The sequence below is a fragment of the Panulirus ornatus genome, chromosome 25 (assembly GCF_036320965.1).
Source record: "Panulirus ornatus isolate Po-2019 chromosome 25, ASM3632096v1, whole genome shotgun sequence".
Classification (NCBI taxonomy): domain Eukaryota; kingdom Metazoa; phylum Arthropoda; class Malacostraca; order Decapoda; family Palinuridae; genus Panulirus; species Panulirus ornatus.
In genome coordinates, this window is record NC_092248.1 from 8866703 (window position 1) to 8885301 (window position 18599).

Consider the following 18599-nt stretch of genomic DNA (forward strand, 5'->3'; position numbering starts at 1 on the left):
AAGAAACTGATTGGCGCAATTAAACTTGCAGGGCGGTAGATCACCCAGTGCAATGGCTCCTGGCTTGTAAATATGCATCACTAGCTCAGAGGGGAAGGGAATTCTACTTTTGTAAACTCTGATGTTTGTTCCTTTGATCAGTCACGTTTTGATAGTGACCTGGGGGCCAACGAACTCCCACCAGTTTTTGATGATCATTTACATCAGATATCTGTCAATTGAGTGGTAGGATTTCTCCATTGGGCGGTTATAACTGGTCTTAGATATGCATGTAGTGGGTTGTTTAGTGACGAACGCCAGATATTTTGCACTTTTGTTTACGACAATTTTGATGTTCAGATATTGTAAGATCTCCTGGACTCATCTAACCCAAAGGGAATGATTTTTGAGTTCAGATCTGCGGTCATGTCTTCCACGAGCTTGTGATGTGATCTGTGATATCCTTTTTCCCGTGTGCACCACACAGTTTGAACGATTCCATTCGTGCCCAGATGGTGTTTTGATGACTGAGAGTCATTGTGTTGTGAGTGACCTTTGCCGATTTTATGACGTTAGATTCCCACGTCCTGAAGGGTGATATAAGCACACACAACAATATTTTTGTGTGGGATATGAATAAATGGTTTAAGAAGCGGTGTCATCGGGTTTTGCTTGCCTCGTCTTGAGGGTTCGCAGAAGCCAGCCGGCCCGTCATCATTTGTGATGAGGCGACAATGTTTTTTCTTTCCTTTCGTGTCCGCTGAAGGATAAGTCAAGACTTAATGTATTGCTCTTACTGAATATTTTACGTTCAGCTCCGTGATAGAATGATTTTTATTTGATTTTCGTATTCCACTCGTGTTTTTGGTTCTTCAGTAAACAGCAAGTTATTTCCACTGGCTCACTGGAAGACTTGACGGTGTCAAGAGTCATATGTTTCTCAACGCCTTTTATTCACGTGAAGTTTTCATATTCATTTTGGTTTACGTCCTTGACTGATGTGAGAAGGAAAATCATTGAGAGATTTGTGTTGTTCCACTGGGAAAGGATTACCGCCGTGGAAGAACGAGGAGTCACATTGATTTACAACAGCGAGTCGAGGTCTGTTTGATAAAAACCTCGTGAAATCCAAAATCCTTTATGTTAGTATCATTTTATTTGCTTTGTGTTCTCTCACACCACGTTGGCCAAAGGCTTTTGCAAAGTCTATAAATACGTCATGAGCTGCTTCTTATTTATTCTGTGCCTTTGTGATTATGTGGAAGTCATTATATTCAAGGATTGTACACTTGTGCTTTAGGGTCGTACCGTTGTGCTCAACGGATTTCAAAATTAGCGTTGCTGTATTTCGTCATTGGGATCCAGTTTACAGGTCGGAGGTAAACGCTCAGCTCTTGGCATTTAAAATAGGGACCGATAAACGAACGCAAGAGACACTTCTTTATCATTTATTAAGCTCATGTCTGCAGAAGTTTTGGCATCTTGGCGCCCGTGTGTCTGGTGGCGCAGACCGACACGCCATGTCGTCTGGCGGGTAGATGGTGCGCTTCTAGACTGCCCAAGCGAACTGTCTCGCCGTGTTGTCTGCTTGCCAAATGCAAGCTTGGATTGCCCCCAAGCTCTTAGACCTGCTTTGGAAGTGGTGGCGATGGCAGTTGTGCGTGCACAAGCACGAGTCCTGGGAGGTTATTCGTAGGAAAAATGATACAATTGGCCCAACAGCATTTAGTATGATAGGAACAGGTGAGGGAAGGTGACAAAGAGGGAATCATTCTCCTGCATCTTTGGAGATCTTGTCATATACCTGTATGGCGGGTGATGTCTGGTGTTACCGGACTGTGCCTGCTCGCTTGCCCGAGGTTACACCGAAAGTGAAATAGTCACCTTTGGTGAAGTGTCACTGGGAGTATAGGTCCGTCAAAGAACTTCCCACTCTGAAGGAGTCTACGTTTCCCTGCTGAGGGAAGTAGCGCAGCCTTTGAGCTTCAGGACTCTTAAAAAAAAAAAAAGTCCTGCGTGGCACCAGAAATCTTCTACAGAAATTGTTCCTTGGGTAATTACAAATAAATCAAAAGAAAATGGGAAAGTCATAACAACCGGAGACTGGTAAAGTGCTTTAGAGACACAGAATACTGACCCTTTAACATATTGTTTCTGTAGCTATGACAACGTAACTGCCAGGTTCTTGATACGGACGACCTGTACAGCGCGCGCGCGCACCAGTTGGCATAATTAGAACATAGCTGTAATTGGCGGGTTGTCGTTCGAGTCACGACGTCATTGTGAGCTAATGATAAACGATAGTGACACATACTCCAATAGTCTGCCGAACCAAGACACAGTCGTAGACGATCACCTGAAGACGTGGTCACCATTTTAATAAGACTTCGACTCCGTCCGAGACGAGGTTATTTAGACTCGTCGTCGTAACGGAGGAGTCGTAAAGAACCGATAGTCGCCATTAATGTAGTAATGGATTGGTAGTTACCATAAGCACTTTAGTATTGTTTTAGACATCTGCTGGTCACCTTAGACGCAAGGGCGCCCTGAGACTACAGGGGGTATGTGCTCAAACGAAGGATCGTCTTTGCTGCTTGCGCCACTGTTGTAACGATTTTCATTGTAGAATGTAAGTCGTCACAACATCGTAGAATATAAGTCCTCTTGACCTGAATGATGTTTAATGTTATATAATGTATTGGGTATTATAACACCGTGAATTATTAATTTTTGTATGATTTATGTTTAGACAAATTATTTGTCCTTTTCTATATTTACTAAGAAAACGGCGAGGGGAAATATTCCCCTCTTTTTTTTTAAACCTGACGCGTCCGTCGCCGATATTACCCGTATTCATTTTGTTATATATATAATGAAGTGAACGTGCTTGGTATTCCTCTGTGAAGTGCATAATTGACATGGGCGGGTGTATTTCGACCTGTTATACAGGCCAGTTCATATTTCATTGATTCCCCAAACTTCGACCAATGCGCAGGTGCGAGTTAGCTGCCAGTTGCGCGATAGCTGTCAGTTAGTTTTCGCTTCCACTGGCTTCATTATTATATTTCTCTCTTAAACTTAGTTCTGCAGATAGTGAGAATTGCACTTCCTTTCTGGGAGATGGACACCTGTGCAACAAGTTATGATTTTTGACCTGAGTGTGGTTGTTGTACGCGCTGCACTGATAATTGAAGTGCGTTGGCGGGCGCAGAATGTGTCGTAGGACCTTTAACTTATTCATAATAGATTCTTACAAAGTAACCATATCATCCTGTGGCCTCTGTATAGGAATGGCATAATCATGTAGACGGATATTGATTTTCTTATCGTGTTTAAGAGGGATATGTAAATCCACATTCAAAGAAGGTGGAAAAAGTCTGTGGATCTATTGTACTATAAACAAAGAAAGAGGAGAACCTATATGTATAATGAAGATTGTTTTTTTTTATAGTAAATGGCGTTTCATTAAAAGTTTGGCGCTGTACGACACGTTGTGCGGGGGCCCTGGCGACAATGAATTCGATATTGTAAACTGGGTAGAGCAATAGTATATCGTGTGAGGGCAAGGGAGACGGGGAGCCGCTCTCACTATACCAGTCCAAGGTGTAACTGAAGCAATAATAAGTAATCGTGTTATTGTGGCTATACCCTGATATAAGGATATATCCAGCCTCTGTTTATCGGTCCGTTGTGAAGTTTACTACGAGTGGTTTAATGGTATCTTGTGTAAGTGAAAGAAAGCGTAAATGATATCATCTCTGGATCGTTTAAAACTAACCTTATTTAGTTGATTATTAAAGATAAAGTGTATATTTTGCCAGAATTAAATAAAAACTAGTAAAAACCGCTGACCCACTCCTGAACCGGTTGGATTTTGTGACCTGCGGCTGGTTCGAGGGCAGACGAGTTCACTCCACCTACTGTTGTTGCTGCTGTCGTGCACCACGCACTCTTTACCTGCCCACTGAGCTGTAGGACCGACCGCGGAGCCGACAAGTGCAGCGTGTGGTGACGTGTGAGGGAGGAAAGTAGTCATGTGTAACTAGGATTTATAAGTAAAGAGAAGGAAGAGATCGCTGCGAGCCATGTGTATGTGTATGGCCAGTTGGTTGTGGCTGGCCGCCGCTGTGGTGGTGGCGGCGCTCGCGTCGCCCCCAACACCCAACACTAACAAGGATAAGCTGCCATTCGAGGCCGTTTTTCAAGGTAAGACACAAAAAAATGTACATCCCAGTAGACTCATCAGCAGTTTGATCGAGATGCGAGGCTAAGTAGTCCAGTGCCTCACTTGGAAATGACCCACATCTTATGTCATCATTATTATCTTATTTTGTGACGTCCCTGGTCTGTCCATAGATTTGTATACGTATTTAGAGAGAGAAATAAAAGGTATGTTAATACGTGATGATCGTGTGAGGAGGAGGAGGAGGAGGAGGAGGAGGGGGATCTTGCTTGCGCCAGTTGCCCACCAGATGTCTTGGCCCCACCCGTGCGAGGACCGTCGTCCACCCTACCGACACGCCCACATGCCACACCACATCCTGTATTTCCCACCGCCTCCCACGTCCCCGACTACACCACACCATCAGCTACACCTCACATCTTTACTTCACATTCCAGACATTCCATATATCGTCGTCCAGATCCATGCACCACCTCATTCCAGACTGAAAGTCGCTCAGGTTCTGCCAGAATCCCATAGTGACGGAAGTACTTCACACCTAATCCACACCAGTTCACCTCTGTCCACATACATCAGCCACCACATACATCCGCTGTTGGACTTCACGCGATACCCAGTACTCCAGGCCAGTACATGCCGCCCTCCTGAATCTCGAGTCCTGCTGCTTGCACATCATGGACCCCACACGTATACACCACCTTCATAAACGATGCCTACACGAGATCACCCGTGATTCCACATGACCCTGTACATGCCACACAACCCACACTCCATGACAAGCTTTGCTTTCTCTCCACACTCTAGCTCTTCACTCCGTGACACCATAGCTGCACCAAAGCACCGTCTACGCTCACATTACGCTGTATGGTATACATTCCACGTTCACATACACGCACCAACCTATACCGTCACCCTTTGCTTTTCCTGCCGTGTCTTCTACCTTGGACCTAAAGGGTCGTCACCACGTCTGGCTCTTGGACGAAGCTGCATTGCTTCTCTTTAGTCTGGCTATTTAAGTCCGCGGCCCACAGACCCATATACCCGACGTATCCTGGCTCATATTTATCCACTGTGCTTTTCATTTTTCTTTTTTCACTGGGTGGCCCAGCCATGATGATTATAATACATGTACGAACATCTTTGAACATTTATAGTCTCGCATGTTGTACCCTTCATATCTGGCTTTCCAGCGGGGGAATTATTTTCGCGTGTAGATTAATATGAATCAGGCCTTCCAGTATTTTTCGAGCGTGTTTTATAAAATCTCTCCCGTCTGCGCTCCAGAATAGTCTGAATGATTTCAGTGGATCCCTGTAGTTTTCTTTTTTGACTGAGGACTGTAAAGGTTCTTTGCGTATTTTGCTATGATATTCTTGGCTGTCTTAGATGATGAAGTTAAAGCACAATAGTCTTGTAGTCTGGGGCGTCCAAGCAAGCACCAACAACTCCCAGCACTCATCGCCACCAATGCCTCTCTCATTCTCCACCACCACCACCACCAACTTTCCACGTCAGAATCCGCATTCCTCAACCATCACCGCTCCTTACATTGATGTACAGGGGTCCTACATACGTTCTTCAGAATTCACATTCCATACCGGCACCCCGTCTCATTTCACTTTATGATGAGAGATCACTAACAGTATGCTTATGCATTGTATTCATAAAACAAACTGTAGAGGTTATGTCTTTAAGGAAGTGTAGATGTCCATAGGTATATGTAGATATTCTGTGTCACTGAGTGGCTTAACCTCCATGTGTCATTTTAGCAATCCAGATGGATCTAGTCAGAAATGGAGGATAAAAAAGAAATATGTACCGTAAGATTCTTGGATTTCTTTTTTGTAGAAAAGTTCAAAGGCAGACTGATTCCCCCATGACATCAAACATTTCACACAGCTATAAACAACATGGGCCTGGCTGGCTAATCACAAGTATCCACAGTGTTAAGATCTTGCAGGCTCTAGAAAATTATATAAAAAGTTGATATTGTCTGAATTGTCCTGTCGATAGCTTTTCACGTATTTGATTATCAGTGCCAACACAAAATAAGTACATTAGAAGTAATAAATCAAGTGTGAAGATAGACCTACAACTTTATTATATAGCTCCAGTTATCACTGAACGAGCGAAACCCTTGTTTCCAACGCCAAACGGTCTTTACCCCAAGAGTGGTACGCAGTACCCCAGCTGTTTCTTATAACCACATTTGACACAGATGCCGGGACGTGTAACGCCGTCATACTATATTGCAGATAATATTAGAAGTGTGAATACCGCATATCTGTCGACCAGTTTTCAAATACTTTTACATTCCAGATTCGGAATCTGTAATGTATGTGTAGAAACAGCCAAATCTCTGAATGATAGATTTACCAAGAACTTCCACAACCGCCAGCAATTCTGCCCAAAATAAAAAGGTGCGTGGTGACGTCGGAAATCAATCAAGAGTATTCTGAGGCACAGACGGGAGCAATATATTGTAATATGCACCTGGGAAATACTGGAGCGACCGGTTCCCCAATCTGCACTGGAAAATAATCCCATGCTGGAAGAAATGATGGAACATTTTACAGAATGATGCAGGCGAATGGTTTGGACGATGGAAGTAAATCCAATAAAGAGAAAACTGTGCCATCATCACCACCAGACTCTCTACCACAGCTCTGTATACCACACCACTCGTACTCTACCACATCTAACCTCCACACCCCCACAACACTGCCTACCTTTCACGTTGCCAACTGGTTACACTTCACGCCTCGTACCACATTATAATTTACCTCATCGTACAGTATCACTCATCCACACCTCATACCATATTATAAGATACTACATTCTCCAATACCACTCTCACTCACGCCTCATACCACATTATACCTTACCTAAGTCACTCACGGCTCATATCACATTCTACAATGCCACTCTCACTCTGTACTGCATCATAAACTCGCAGTCACTTATGATTCCTTTATCTTTGAGACCTGGGGATGTGGCAAGGCTGGGTACGCCAAAAAAGAAAGATTGGCCCACCAGATTTTAAGAGTGAGTGGCAAATCGGTGCAGTGAAAAACAGCATCCTACAAATGAAAGATAAAAATTGTTTATGCGGTAATTTAACATAGTGAGGCCGCCTATATTTCCAAATGAAAATATGAAATATTTTCAGTGTTTGGCTGCAACCTGTGATGTGGAACAAATGTACAGGTGTCATGGGCTAAATTGCCTGGCCATGGGTTATGAGCTGTCCCGGGCCGCTATCCACACCACGCCACAACCACTCACACTCCACACCGCACTTGGATTCCGCTCCGCCACGCCCCACACTTCACACCACCACCAGCCACACTCCACGCCGTCGTGTGTGGTGTGTGTACCACCACTGACAGACCTCACATGTTGGGATTGTCATTATTTTTCATTTTACACTAACGATTTTAATATGCAAATGGAATTATACACTTCAGTTTTAGAAATCCAAACACCACCCACATTCCACATTAATTTTCGTCTGTACTTCACAACGCCATCCACACTCCACCTCATTGTCTGTACTCTACACCACCACCTACTCCACCACCACCTACACCCCACCACCAGACCGTACTCCACACCACCAACCACGCTCAACCACCACCCACACTCCACCACCAGACGTCCGTACTCCACACCACCAACCATGCTCAACCACCGGCTATGCTCCACTCCATCAACCACACTCTACAGCCGTTCATCCTCCACACCACCCTCCCATTCTCCAGACCATGTCTCACACAGGCATATCAAGCGTGTATCCTCCCATTATTACCTGACTCATACACATCCACCACGTCGGATATGTCCTTCTCTTACCGGTCTGTCCCTCAGATCCGTAAGCCAAGAACATCCCCAACATCCTCTGCAAATCCACCTCTCTCTCTCTCTCTCTCTTCCTCGTCTCCGTCTAGATAACTATAACCGTCTTTCCCACTGATAAAGTCACGCCCTTCGGCTCTCTCTCTCTCCTTCTCTCTTCTTCTTCTCTCCATTTTCCTCCAGATGTCCCTCCAGGTGTCGTCCCTCTCTTCTGGACGTGGAACTTCCTGTATTATCCCCAGATCGCAAGGTCGAGAGACAACACCTCTCTTTTAGAGAGGAGGCAAGCATATGGCTCTGATGGTGTCCCTTCTCATGGCCAAGAGGGTCTGTGGGTGAGCCCTGGGGCTCTGCGCTTGCTTTGTCTGTCTCACCGGTGCTGCAGGATCAGCAGTTTCTGTCCTCCCTCGTTTTTGAGTCATTCTGACGATGGCAGACCGCTCCAGTGTCCCTGGTTATTGTCCTCTCTCTCTCTCTCTCTCTCTCTCTCTCTCTCTCTCTCTCTCTCTCTCTCTCTCTCTCTCTCTCTCTCGCTCTCGTTCTCGCTCTCTCTGATTTCTGCTGATGCGGAAGTCTTTTTTCTTTTTGTCTCGTCTCAGAGCATCGGTTTATGAAGCACCTTGCGTCTCATGATCTCTCCCCTGATCACGTGATGACCGATGCGACGCGTGTATCACTTGGGACTTTCCTCTTTGTCTCGTTGCGACTCTCACTCTCTTGAGGATTGAACGAACATCCTGTAATGGCGGCCCCGGGATCGCTAAATCCTTAAGGACACGAGTCGTGTCGTGGTTGTTGGTATTTGAATAGCTTATGGCGGGTCTTATGGTCATTGGATGGTCCAGAACCTTTGGATAGAGGATAGGGAAAAAGTCTCTCTGGCTTATGAATCTCCGTCGCATAGCTTGATGAGGTGTTTGTGTCAATTCTTGTTCTGTGTCGTTCCCAATCTGTTCATGGCTGTGATTGTGTGAGAATCGACCCCGTTCCTATCCCATCACTTGTGTTGTGTTCTTCATGAACTCGTCGTCCTCTTCCCTGTTCTCTTCATTACCGATGTTGTTCTTCTCATCACTAATCTTGTTCTTACTGTATGCAAAGGACTCTGCCGTGCTCTCTTCCACATATTTTGAATATCAACCGTCCAGTCTTGCCCATTGTGTACTTCACCTCATCCCGAGTGCTTGTCCCCCCTCCCTCTCAGCAGTCTGTGTCTGTGGGCTAAACGAATCCCAGTCAGTTTCAGCTGCCCAAACGCAGATTCTTCCTATTTCTCCAAAAAAACAAAAAAATTCCAGCTGAATGTATTTTCTCTAAATATTCTGCTATTCAATCCCTTGACTTTATTGCCGCGTTTGGCATTAGTACTACGTCTGATCCTTCCTCGAAACTCTGTTTTCCTGAAATAATTATCATCTGAGAGATGATATTGATAATGGCGTTAATAATGATAAAAGAGAGGGACTGTGTGCAGGTTTTCAATGGAATTATCCACCTTGAGTCCATTTATCTTTGCCGGTATTAGGGTTTCTCTCTCTCTCTCTCTCTCTCTCTCTCTCTCTCTCTCTCTCTCTCTCTCTCTCTCTCTCTCTCTCTCTCTCTCTCCTACAGCCATTGCTGCTGGCGGCTTCTTGCGTACATTCTCTGGCTACGGCACACCAGCGGCCCGACCGGCCGTATGTGTGTCCCGTGTGTATACTGGATGAGCGTTGGCCAACAGAAAGTTGGCCACATCGATGTCTGCTTCTTTCCTTCCGCAGTCAGACCGTGAAGCGTTTCAGCAAGTTTTCCTTTTTTTTTTTTTCCAGAATCCTACGATTTGTGTTCGTTTAAGGAGCAGATGTGTTGTTATCAGTTGATCCTGTTATACTTTTGGTTAGGTTCGTTCAGGCTCTCCTCTGACGTGTGATCTGTGCCTGTGATCTGTTCCTTGTTTTAGGTTTGGTAAAATGAAGAAATGGAAGGCTAGTGCCATCATCCCCCACACCCGTGCCAACATTCCACACTATGACACCACCCACACTTTGTACTGCCAGTACTCCACACTACCACTCCCACACTTCACACTGCCATCACTCCACACTACCACCCACACTCCACAACGTTATCTCTACACACTGCCGCCCACACTTCACACCGTCAGCATTCCACGCTGCCGCCCACACTTCACGCCGTCAGCACTCCACGCTGCCGCCCACACTTCACACCGTCAGCACTCCACGCTGCCGCCCACACTTCACACCGTCAGCACTCCACACTGCCGCCCACACTTCACACTATCCAAACACACACTTCCTTTATTCCGCACCATCGCCCATTTTCCTTGCCACTGCCCTCGGAGAGGAGGGTGGCAGTGCTTGACGCTGAACGGTGAACTGTGAAAAAAAAAAAAACACCACCACATCGTAACCCTCAGAATACATGATCACTGTTGTTGTGACTTCGTGATGGGACAGGTTCTTGTTAGAATTGGAAGAGGGTTCTTTCCCCTTTATTGCTAGTTTTATCTGCTACTTTTGTCTTTATTAGGACTTCCGTCCGTGGCTGAAGACTGACAAAGGAAGGGTTGGGTTTAAGAAGGCGGTGCTTCGAGTGTTTGTATGATGTATGGTGTATATTTGTATGTTATTGTAGTAATGACGTTTGTACGATGATCTTATGTTATATTGACATGACAACCTGCAAGGTCTCATGTGTGCTGACTCACGTCACTGTCTCCAGTCTGCGTTGTGTTTGGCCATCCCTGACCATGACAATACACGCCAGCACGAGCCATCCCGATGGTGTTGTCACCAAGCGCCACCTCCCGACAGCGTTTGTGTCCACAACCCATCTATCTGAGGTGCTTGTCAACTGATCTATCTGCCGGTGGCGACCACGAGCCACCCCAACCCGACGGTGTTGTGGTGGTCGTCATCCAGACAGCAGGTGTTCGTGGCGACGGTCCTGCGGTTGAAACATGACACTGGTGATATCCCTCCCTCCCTCCCTCCCTCCCCCAAACACTTGCCCCCGCCGCGCCTCCTTCCTGCCCAGCCTGCCCCTCCTCCTGCTGCCTCCTCACCCACCCCCACCCACGTCATCCCTGGGCAGGAACTCTTCTCCTTCCTGTTCTGAACCCCTCCTGCACGACGGGACGATCCCCCCTCGAACACGAGCGTGAGCACAGGCAGAAAGATCCTTCTTGGTGGTCGTACGACCCTTGAACACGACGGTACGATCCCTGGAGTATGATGGTGTTTGTCCTCTCAGTCTGATCATCAAGGGTCAGGTCAGAGGTCAGGGAAACATACCCAAGGGTCATGCCGACGTGCTTCAGGGTCGGGCCTTTGTGTTCAAAGGCTCAATGCTCACTCTTTGTCCTCCAGATTCGAGAAAAAGAGGATCAAAATATGTTTCATCTGAATTCCGGACATTTTGTTCTGTTTTGGTGAGGAGAAATCTGTATTACTTGCCATCAGTTTTATGAAGCAAGGGAAACTGTGTGCTTGTTTGTGGTTCACTGCCATGAAATTATATATATATATATATATATATATATATATATATATATATATATATATATATATATATATATATATATATAGGAAAGAACTCTCAGTATTTTTCATCAGGTACTAGTAGTAACAGCAGCAATAGTAGTTATGCATTTTGCTCGTTGCCAGAATTGTAATGGTGTAGTCAAGAGAGAGAGAGAGGGTGAGTGAGAGGAAGTTCAACTTAAAAGTTGGGAGTCATGGTAAACCATTGTAAATGGCCTCTTTAATGCTTCCTGTCGTAAATCGTCGAGTTAGGGTCAACACTCGTAAAAGTTGACTTACTGGGGGGGGGGGGGGAGGATGTGATTTAAGTGTTGAGTTCGTTTAAAGCTGTAAAATGCCTGTTATCTGCATTGTCTTATGATAAAAGTCACCGGCTTGGGGGATCTATCGTAGACTGATCACCGGATGATTCGATGTACCAGTCGAGGTTTAAGGTATCGTAAGGTGCCGTGTTTTGGGTGGGACGGGAGTGGACTGGAGGCAGACATTGTGTTCAAGTAGGTTATCAGGTCACCATAGAGACGGGGCAGGGGACGTGGTAGCACTTTGTTGCTATTGATCAGAGCTTCCGGGAGGCGCCCCGAGTCTGGTTAACTTCCGCAACCCAAGCCTCTCTGGGCCTCAGCCAATCCAGGCCTCCCCAGGCCTGAGCAGCGACACACACACACACACACACACCCTCCCACCCTCCCTCTTGTTTTCCTCCATACTTTCCTTAGTGGTTGAAGTCAATTGTTCTTGATAGACAGTATGGCGAAGCGTAAATAACAGGGGTTTTATAATGAACACTTTATTTTTTACGACGGTTGCGACGACTCTTGGGAATGATGACCTGACCTTTGACCTTTTTGACTTGGCTATTAAAAGACCAGGTGGTCAGAGTGTTAGGCACTGATAGCCGAGTGCTTGTACCGTCGTGCTCAAGGGGGTTCGTTGGGTTGAACATGGCAACAACGTTGGGCCGATGACTTCCTCCCACCCACTTGATGCCACAGTTGATGATGTTGGAGGCACCAGAAACTACTGAAGGTGGAGGACTTCCCTCCACCCACTTGATGCCACAGTTGATGATGTTGGAGACTCCAGGAACTACTGAAGGTGGAGGACTACCTGTCGACCTGTGCGTGTATTTTGTTACCGTTGATAAAAAAAAAAAAAAAACGAAGATAATGTGAAAAAAAAACAAAAACTAGAAGAGCACTTGAGATGAAAAACGACAGTGTGTGTGTGTGTGTGTGTGTGTGTGTGTGTGTGTGTGTGGTGAGTATAGCCAGGGCTGACTGCCACCCACCGCTGGCGAGGACCGTATTTAAATGATTGAGGATAATCCGAAAACCTATTTTGCACGACAGTGCTGAGTCCAATTCTGCACCAAGTTTGCAGAATAACTGGGAAAGAAATATTGTCTTAAATCCTCATGGAATATACCCTTTATATATATATATATATATATATATATATATATATATATATATATATATATATATATATATATATATTATACGAATGATGTGCATTGCGCATGATTGTCCTTGTTATATAAACTTGTTTTTGTAAGCATCGAGATGTAGAGTTGTGGTAAGTGTTCATCTCATTCCAGGGACTAGACTCTACGTAGAGGTTCTGGGTGGGTGTTGATAAGCACAAAGGATCTTTTGGCTTATATTCGGACAATATTCTGAGGGATTTCTTGAATATTGTGAGCCTTCCTGACGGGTTATTGACAGCAGTTTGTTTGATGCCAGGTTGGCTGGAGCGTTTGAAAGAGGTTTTGCGTGGATAACTAGGCTTTGCATGGGATAAGTGGCGTATTTACTGTGTTAAGATGGTTACCAAAATGCCGTTAAAATTGCGCTTCTCCGAATAAAGAGGGAGAAGAAAAAAAAGTTCGTATCACTTTTTATAAGTTGAAGAGTTTCGTATAGACTTTACAGCATCGGCTTAAAGTGTATTCTAGTGTTTCTAGATAAGGCCTGAGAGGACAGTGCTAGGTATGAAGGTGTAATGAGTATTCTAGTATTTCTAGATAAGGTCTGAGAAGACATTAGTGAGTATCATGGTGTAAAGAGTATTCTAGTATTTCTAGATAAGGCCTGAGAAGGCAATGCTAGGTATCAAGGTGTAATGTGTGTTCTAGTATTTCTAGATAAGGTCTGAGAAGACATTAGTAAGTATCAAGGTGTAGTAGAGAGAGAGATAGTCTATTACTAGAGATCAAGTAGATTGATAGTTTAGCAAGGAAGGTACACAAAAGTGTTTTAAGATCATCAACAGGACTTAAACGATGCTGTACGATGGCTCGTTGTGAATGATGCATGAATTATGTATTAGAGTTTGATAGAAACTCTGCTTAGGATTGATGAGACAAGTTGACTCTTTTTTATAGTCTTCTCGTCTTTTTTGAGGGCTTTTATGGAATCGGTGAGCTGTTATCGTATGCTGGGGGTTGTTATCATCCTGAGGAGGTTATCTGAAGTGGGGCTGTTATCTTCCTCTGTAGGATGTGATCATCCTGCCTATGGTCCTTCAAGGGTTAAGTCATCGTACGCCCGAGGGGGACAAATTACCTTCCTTGGGGAATGAAGTCGCTGCTTGAGGGCAGGCCTTATACTTCCTACCGTCGTGCTCAAGGGTCGTACCGTCGGGATCAAGGGTCGCACCGTCGTGCCTAAGGGTCGTGCCATCGTCTTTAAGGGTCGTACCGACGTCTTCAAGGGTCGTACCGTCGTCTTCAAGGGTCGTATCGTCGTGCTCAAGGGCCGCACTGTCGTCTTCAAGGGTCGCACCGTCGTGCTCAAGGGTCGCACCGTCGTCTTCAAGGGTCGCACCGTCGTCTTCAAGGGTCGCACCGTCGTCTTCAAGGGTCGCACCGTCGTGCTGAAGGGCCGCACCCTCGTCTTCGAGGGCCTTACTGTCGCGCTAACGAGAAGATTGTCTTAGTATTCATCAGTTCATTCATCATATAATCTTAAGGTTAATGGCTGTGTTTAACAATTAGATAATCACCCTCAAGTACATCGTTGTGTTTATGAATGGCTGTGTTTAACAATTAGATAATCACCCTCAAGTACATCGTTGTGTTTATGAGTCGTTGTCGTCTCACATCTTGAGTACACTGTACTGGCAGGATCGCCTTCGTGTGCAAGGTTGAAAAAAAAAAAAAAAAGGTAGCGTTTATTTTTTTTGTTTAGTTCCCCCTAAAATAACATTAAAAGTTTGTGTAGTGAGAGAGACTAAGACGAGACGTATCCAATTTAAGAACTACTGCGTTTCTGATACTTTCCTTGTATTCTACGAGTCGAGGTCACACTGTTGAATACATTTTCTGAAAAAAAAAGAAAAAGGAAAAATTTGTTCAGTATTTTGCTGTGAATTGTTGGGTGAATTTTGCTAATGTATTAATTTGAGCGTTATTAACTTTTACGACTGTATTTTCATGATTTATAGTTTTAAATATTTTTTTTGACAATTATTCGTATGTAATGTTTCAGTAGCTATATCCAGTGTAATTAATTTTTTTCAGACACTTCTCATTTTTTTTTTCATAATACGTTTTCTTTTGAATAGACACTTCAGTGTGTAAGGCACCTTGTTCCATGTTCTTTATATTAGGCAGACTTTTTATTGAACTAGGAGTTCTGTGTTGGCAGTCAGTTCAAATATATATATAATATACGTTGGAGGCTCCAGTCATGCACGGAAGTCCACATTAAGGCCGGGCCTTAATTGAAATATAGAGAGGTTAATGAAAGGGAAAATGAAGGGCCATGGGAAAATGAAATATTTTTGAATTCTAGAGGATGTTAAAAAAAGATGTCTTTTGAAATATGCCTGGTCATAGTTATTGGGAAAGACATGAGATTGTAGGGAGTCCAAAGCCTCGAGATGTTATATTCCAGTGTCCCTGTTTTCTTTACCAAACACCATGTTCTATTTGCCAGGTCCCCTCTTTTCCCTGTTAGGCGCCATGTTCTTTTCTTTATTTTCTTTTACCTGATGCTCCGTTTTCTTTACCGGATTCCATGTTCTTTTTACCAAGCACCCCCCTGCATTGTTCATCAGGAGTCCTGTTCTATTAACTTCGCTGCATGTATCCTTGTAACGAGGCGCCTTGTCTTTTTAAAGCCCCGCTCTGTTGCCTTTTCAAGTGTGTTGTTATTTTTTTACAGGGCGCACTCGTGTCCATTACCTCGCTTGACCGAGGGTCCAGCCGGCTTATGCTGTACTTACAGAGCGCTGTAACGTGCATGCAAGCATGAAACTATGCTCGCCTTAATGTGTGTGGCCTTTTTTTCCGTTGCTATGCTTGTTTCCTCCGTGCGTCTGGTGGTTATGCTCTCACAAACGTGCGTTTGTGGTTGTACTTGCTCTCGCGTGCGTCTGTGGCCGTGCTTGCTTTGGTTTGCGCCCGTAGCTATACTTCTTCTGAAGCACATACGTGGATATGCTTGCTCTGACGTGCGAGTATGCTTGAGGCGCTGTACCTGCTCTGACGTGCGAGTATGCTTGAGGCGCTGTACCTGCTCTGGCGAACGTCTGTGGCTGTGTTTGTTTTGGCTTTTCTCTTTGGTAATAATGGTTGCTTTTGATGTACGTGCTTGGCAGAGGGTGTGTTTGCTCTCACGTGCCTACATGCTCGAGGTGTCAGTGCCTAGGGTTGTATTTTCTTCGTCAAGCGTCTGTGCTTGTACTCATGCGTGCACTGACGTGCGATCATGGCTGCAGCAGTGTTTGTGTCTGTCTATATTTTTCGCCTCCTCGAGTGATAGCGTAGTTCAGCTTTCACCGGATTCCTTTCCAATTTGATAACCTTGTGTGCCCTCATTTGGTCCAAGATCTGACTGCATGTTTCACTACACTACTGTAGAACATGAATAATTATTGTTGACGGTGTTGTAGACCAGCGAAGCGGTTGTATATTTCACGTCCATTTGTGGCTTCACATTTCATCTAAAGTGTGGTGTTGTGAGTTAACCGTGGATGTGAAGGAAGGATTATGAAGTCGGTTTTGTCAAAAAAAAAATCATGCATCAAAGATCCAATGCAATGGTGATGATGTGGGATGATCTTACCAAGGGAGGGAGAGAGAGGGAGGGGGGAAGATAACAAAGGATTGGTTTAATCTGTGCTGATGATGTGTTGGATAATGAGAACGTTTAAAAGAAAAAAAAGAAGATAGGAAGCAAGGCTTGTGGTGATATCACTCAGAGGAATTGCTTTCGACAGGAAGGCTGCTTTCTGCAAGCGGCTTTATGTATATATATATATATATATATATATATATATATATATATATATATATATATATATATATATATATATATAAAGGCGGAGAAATTATACACACGAAGATAAACCTACATAAGAGGGGTGATTCTACACAGGAAGATAATCCTTCGTTAATACGATGCGCTGGAATAATTAGCAAGTTGAATTAACCCATGAAGGTACATGGCCTAGGTAAATGGGAGAGGAGATTGTGTGACTGTCGTAAGTCCACTGTTGTGTGACCTGACGGATGTGTGAGCGACAGTGGAACGCTATGGGAAGGGGGATGGGTGGGTTCATGGCTCCCCCCGAGCCATGGTCATACCCTGTGGACGCCTTAGCTTCTTCCTCACAAGGGGAAGGTTACGCCGCCACAGAAGGAACGCTTCTGAAACTTAGACGCAGTACAGTTGCTAATCTGACTTTTGGTGGCTTGACCTTCAAGAATCGAAGGTCGAGGTCACCGTGACCTTTTGCTCTATACTTTCTCCAATGCAGATTGTGGGGAGGTAATGCAGTGGTCGCGCGCTTCTGTGTGCATTTAAAGAGATGTTATTGCAAATCTGATGTGCTAATGTTAATAATGATAACAATGATAATAATGAATATAATACTGATAATAATGATGATAATAATGATAATAATGATAGTGATAATAATAATAATAATCTGGCGGTGCATTGTTTTTTTATGGGTTAAAATTTCTTACTTGTAAAACATCAGCATTGGTTCTGTTTATGTGTGTGTGTGTGTGTGTGTGTGTGTGTGTGTGCTACCGGACTCCGCTCGTTGCCCTAGGTTACACGAAGAGTGAAACCTAACCTCTAGCGAGGCTGTATCATCGGGATTAAAGTCATGTCAAAGTATAAGCTTTAACGAAGCTCACACTTCATTGCTGCTGCTTCATACTGTCGCATATGACTGGGTTGGAACTGTACGAGTTTACCTTAGCTTGGTGGAGACTGAGTTTCTGAGTCTGTCATTCTTATTGCTTGTATTATGACACAGTGTTTTATGATCTGTGTTCGACTTGGACGTGTCGAGGGCTGAGGGATGAGTTGTGACCTCTGAGTAGCTCTATGTCTTAAGGTCAGTGGCTTTGGGCGTATAGAACTCTCATCATGCAGTATATCCCACGAGGTGCTTGTGTTGTTTATTGAGTTTATCACGTGAATGTGAGCTAATCTTGTTTCCTCCCTCGCTTGAGTTTGTTGTCAAATGTTCGCCCGACCCGTGTGTGACTTGCGAGTCTTTCGTTATATTCTCTTTAATTCGTCGTTTATCCCGTTTCGTGGAGAGAATTGTTGGGTTTACCTGAGTATGTCAGTGAACATGTATACTCCCGTGGTGTTCTCTACTGGTGTAGCAGAGGGGTGTCGCTTGACGTAATTACCCGTTGTTCATGTGTCGGACCTCCTGAAGCACATTCGCTCTATTTCAGCCTCTCCATTTTTGCGTATGTTTACGTACGAGAGTCTTGCAAGCAACCTCTCTCTCTCTCTCTCTCTCTCTCTCTCGAACCAACGTATATGAAGCAGCTTTGAGGGAAACCACGGAATATATATATATATATATATATATATATATATATATATATATATATATATATATATATAGATATATAGATATATATATGTATATAGTATTATAGGTTTGAGTTTGGTTGGTTACTAGGCGGTGTAATTGCCTCTTTGGCCCGAGTATACTTGACCAGAGGAGCTGCACTTGTTATGTTTATCGAGTTTCTTGAACAGAAGAGGAAATAAAGTGGC

The 18599-nt window shown here is 44.4% G+C and overlaps 1 protein-coding gene across 3 annotated transcripts in view; it reads left to right on the top strand.

Moving 5' to 3' along the window:
- The first annotated feature begins 3525 nt into the window (after positions 1-3525).
- The window catches only part of LOC139757243 (pikachurin-like), a 474495-nt gene continuing 459421 nt past the window's right edge, over positions 3526-18599 (top strand). For 2 of the 3 annotated variants that reach the window (XM_071677506.1, XM_071677508.1), the window contains exon 1: positions 3546-4185. In XM_071677506.1, coding sequence (XP_071533607.1) covers positions 4065-4185 — 121 coding nt within the window. In that variant the 5' untranslated portion in view covers positions 3546-4064. Of the gene's footprint in view, positions 4186-18599 lie in introns of all 3 variants that reach the window. The other variant, XM_071677507.1, reaches the window with a different exon arrangement.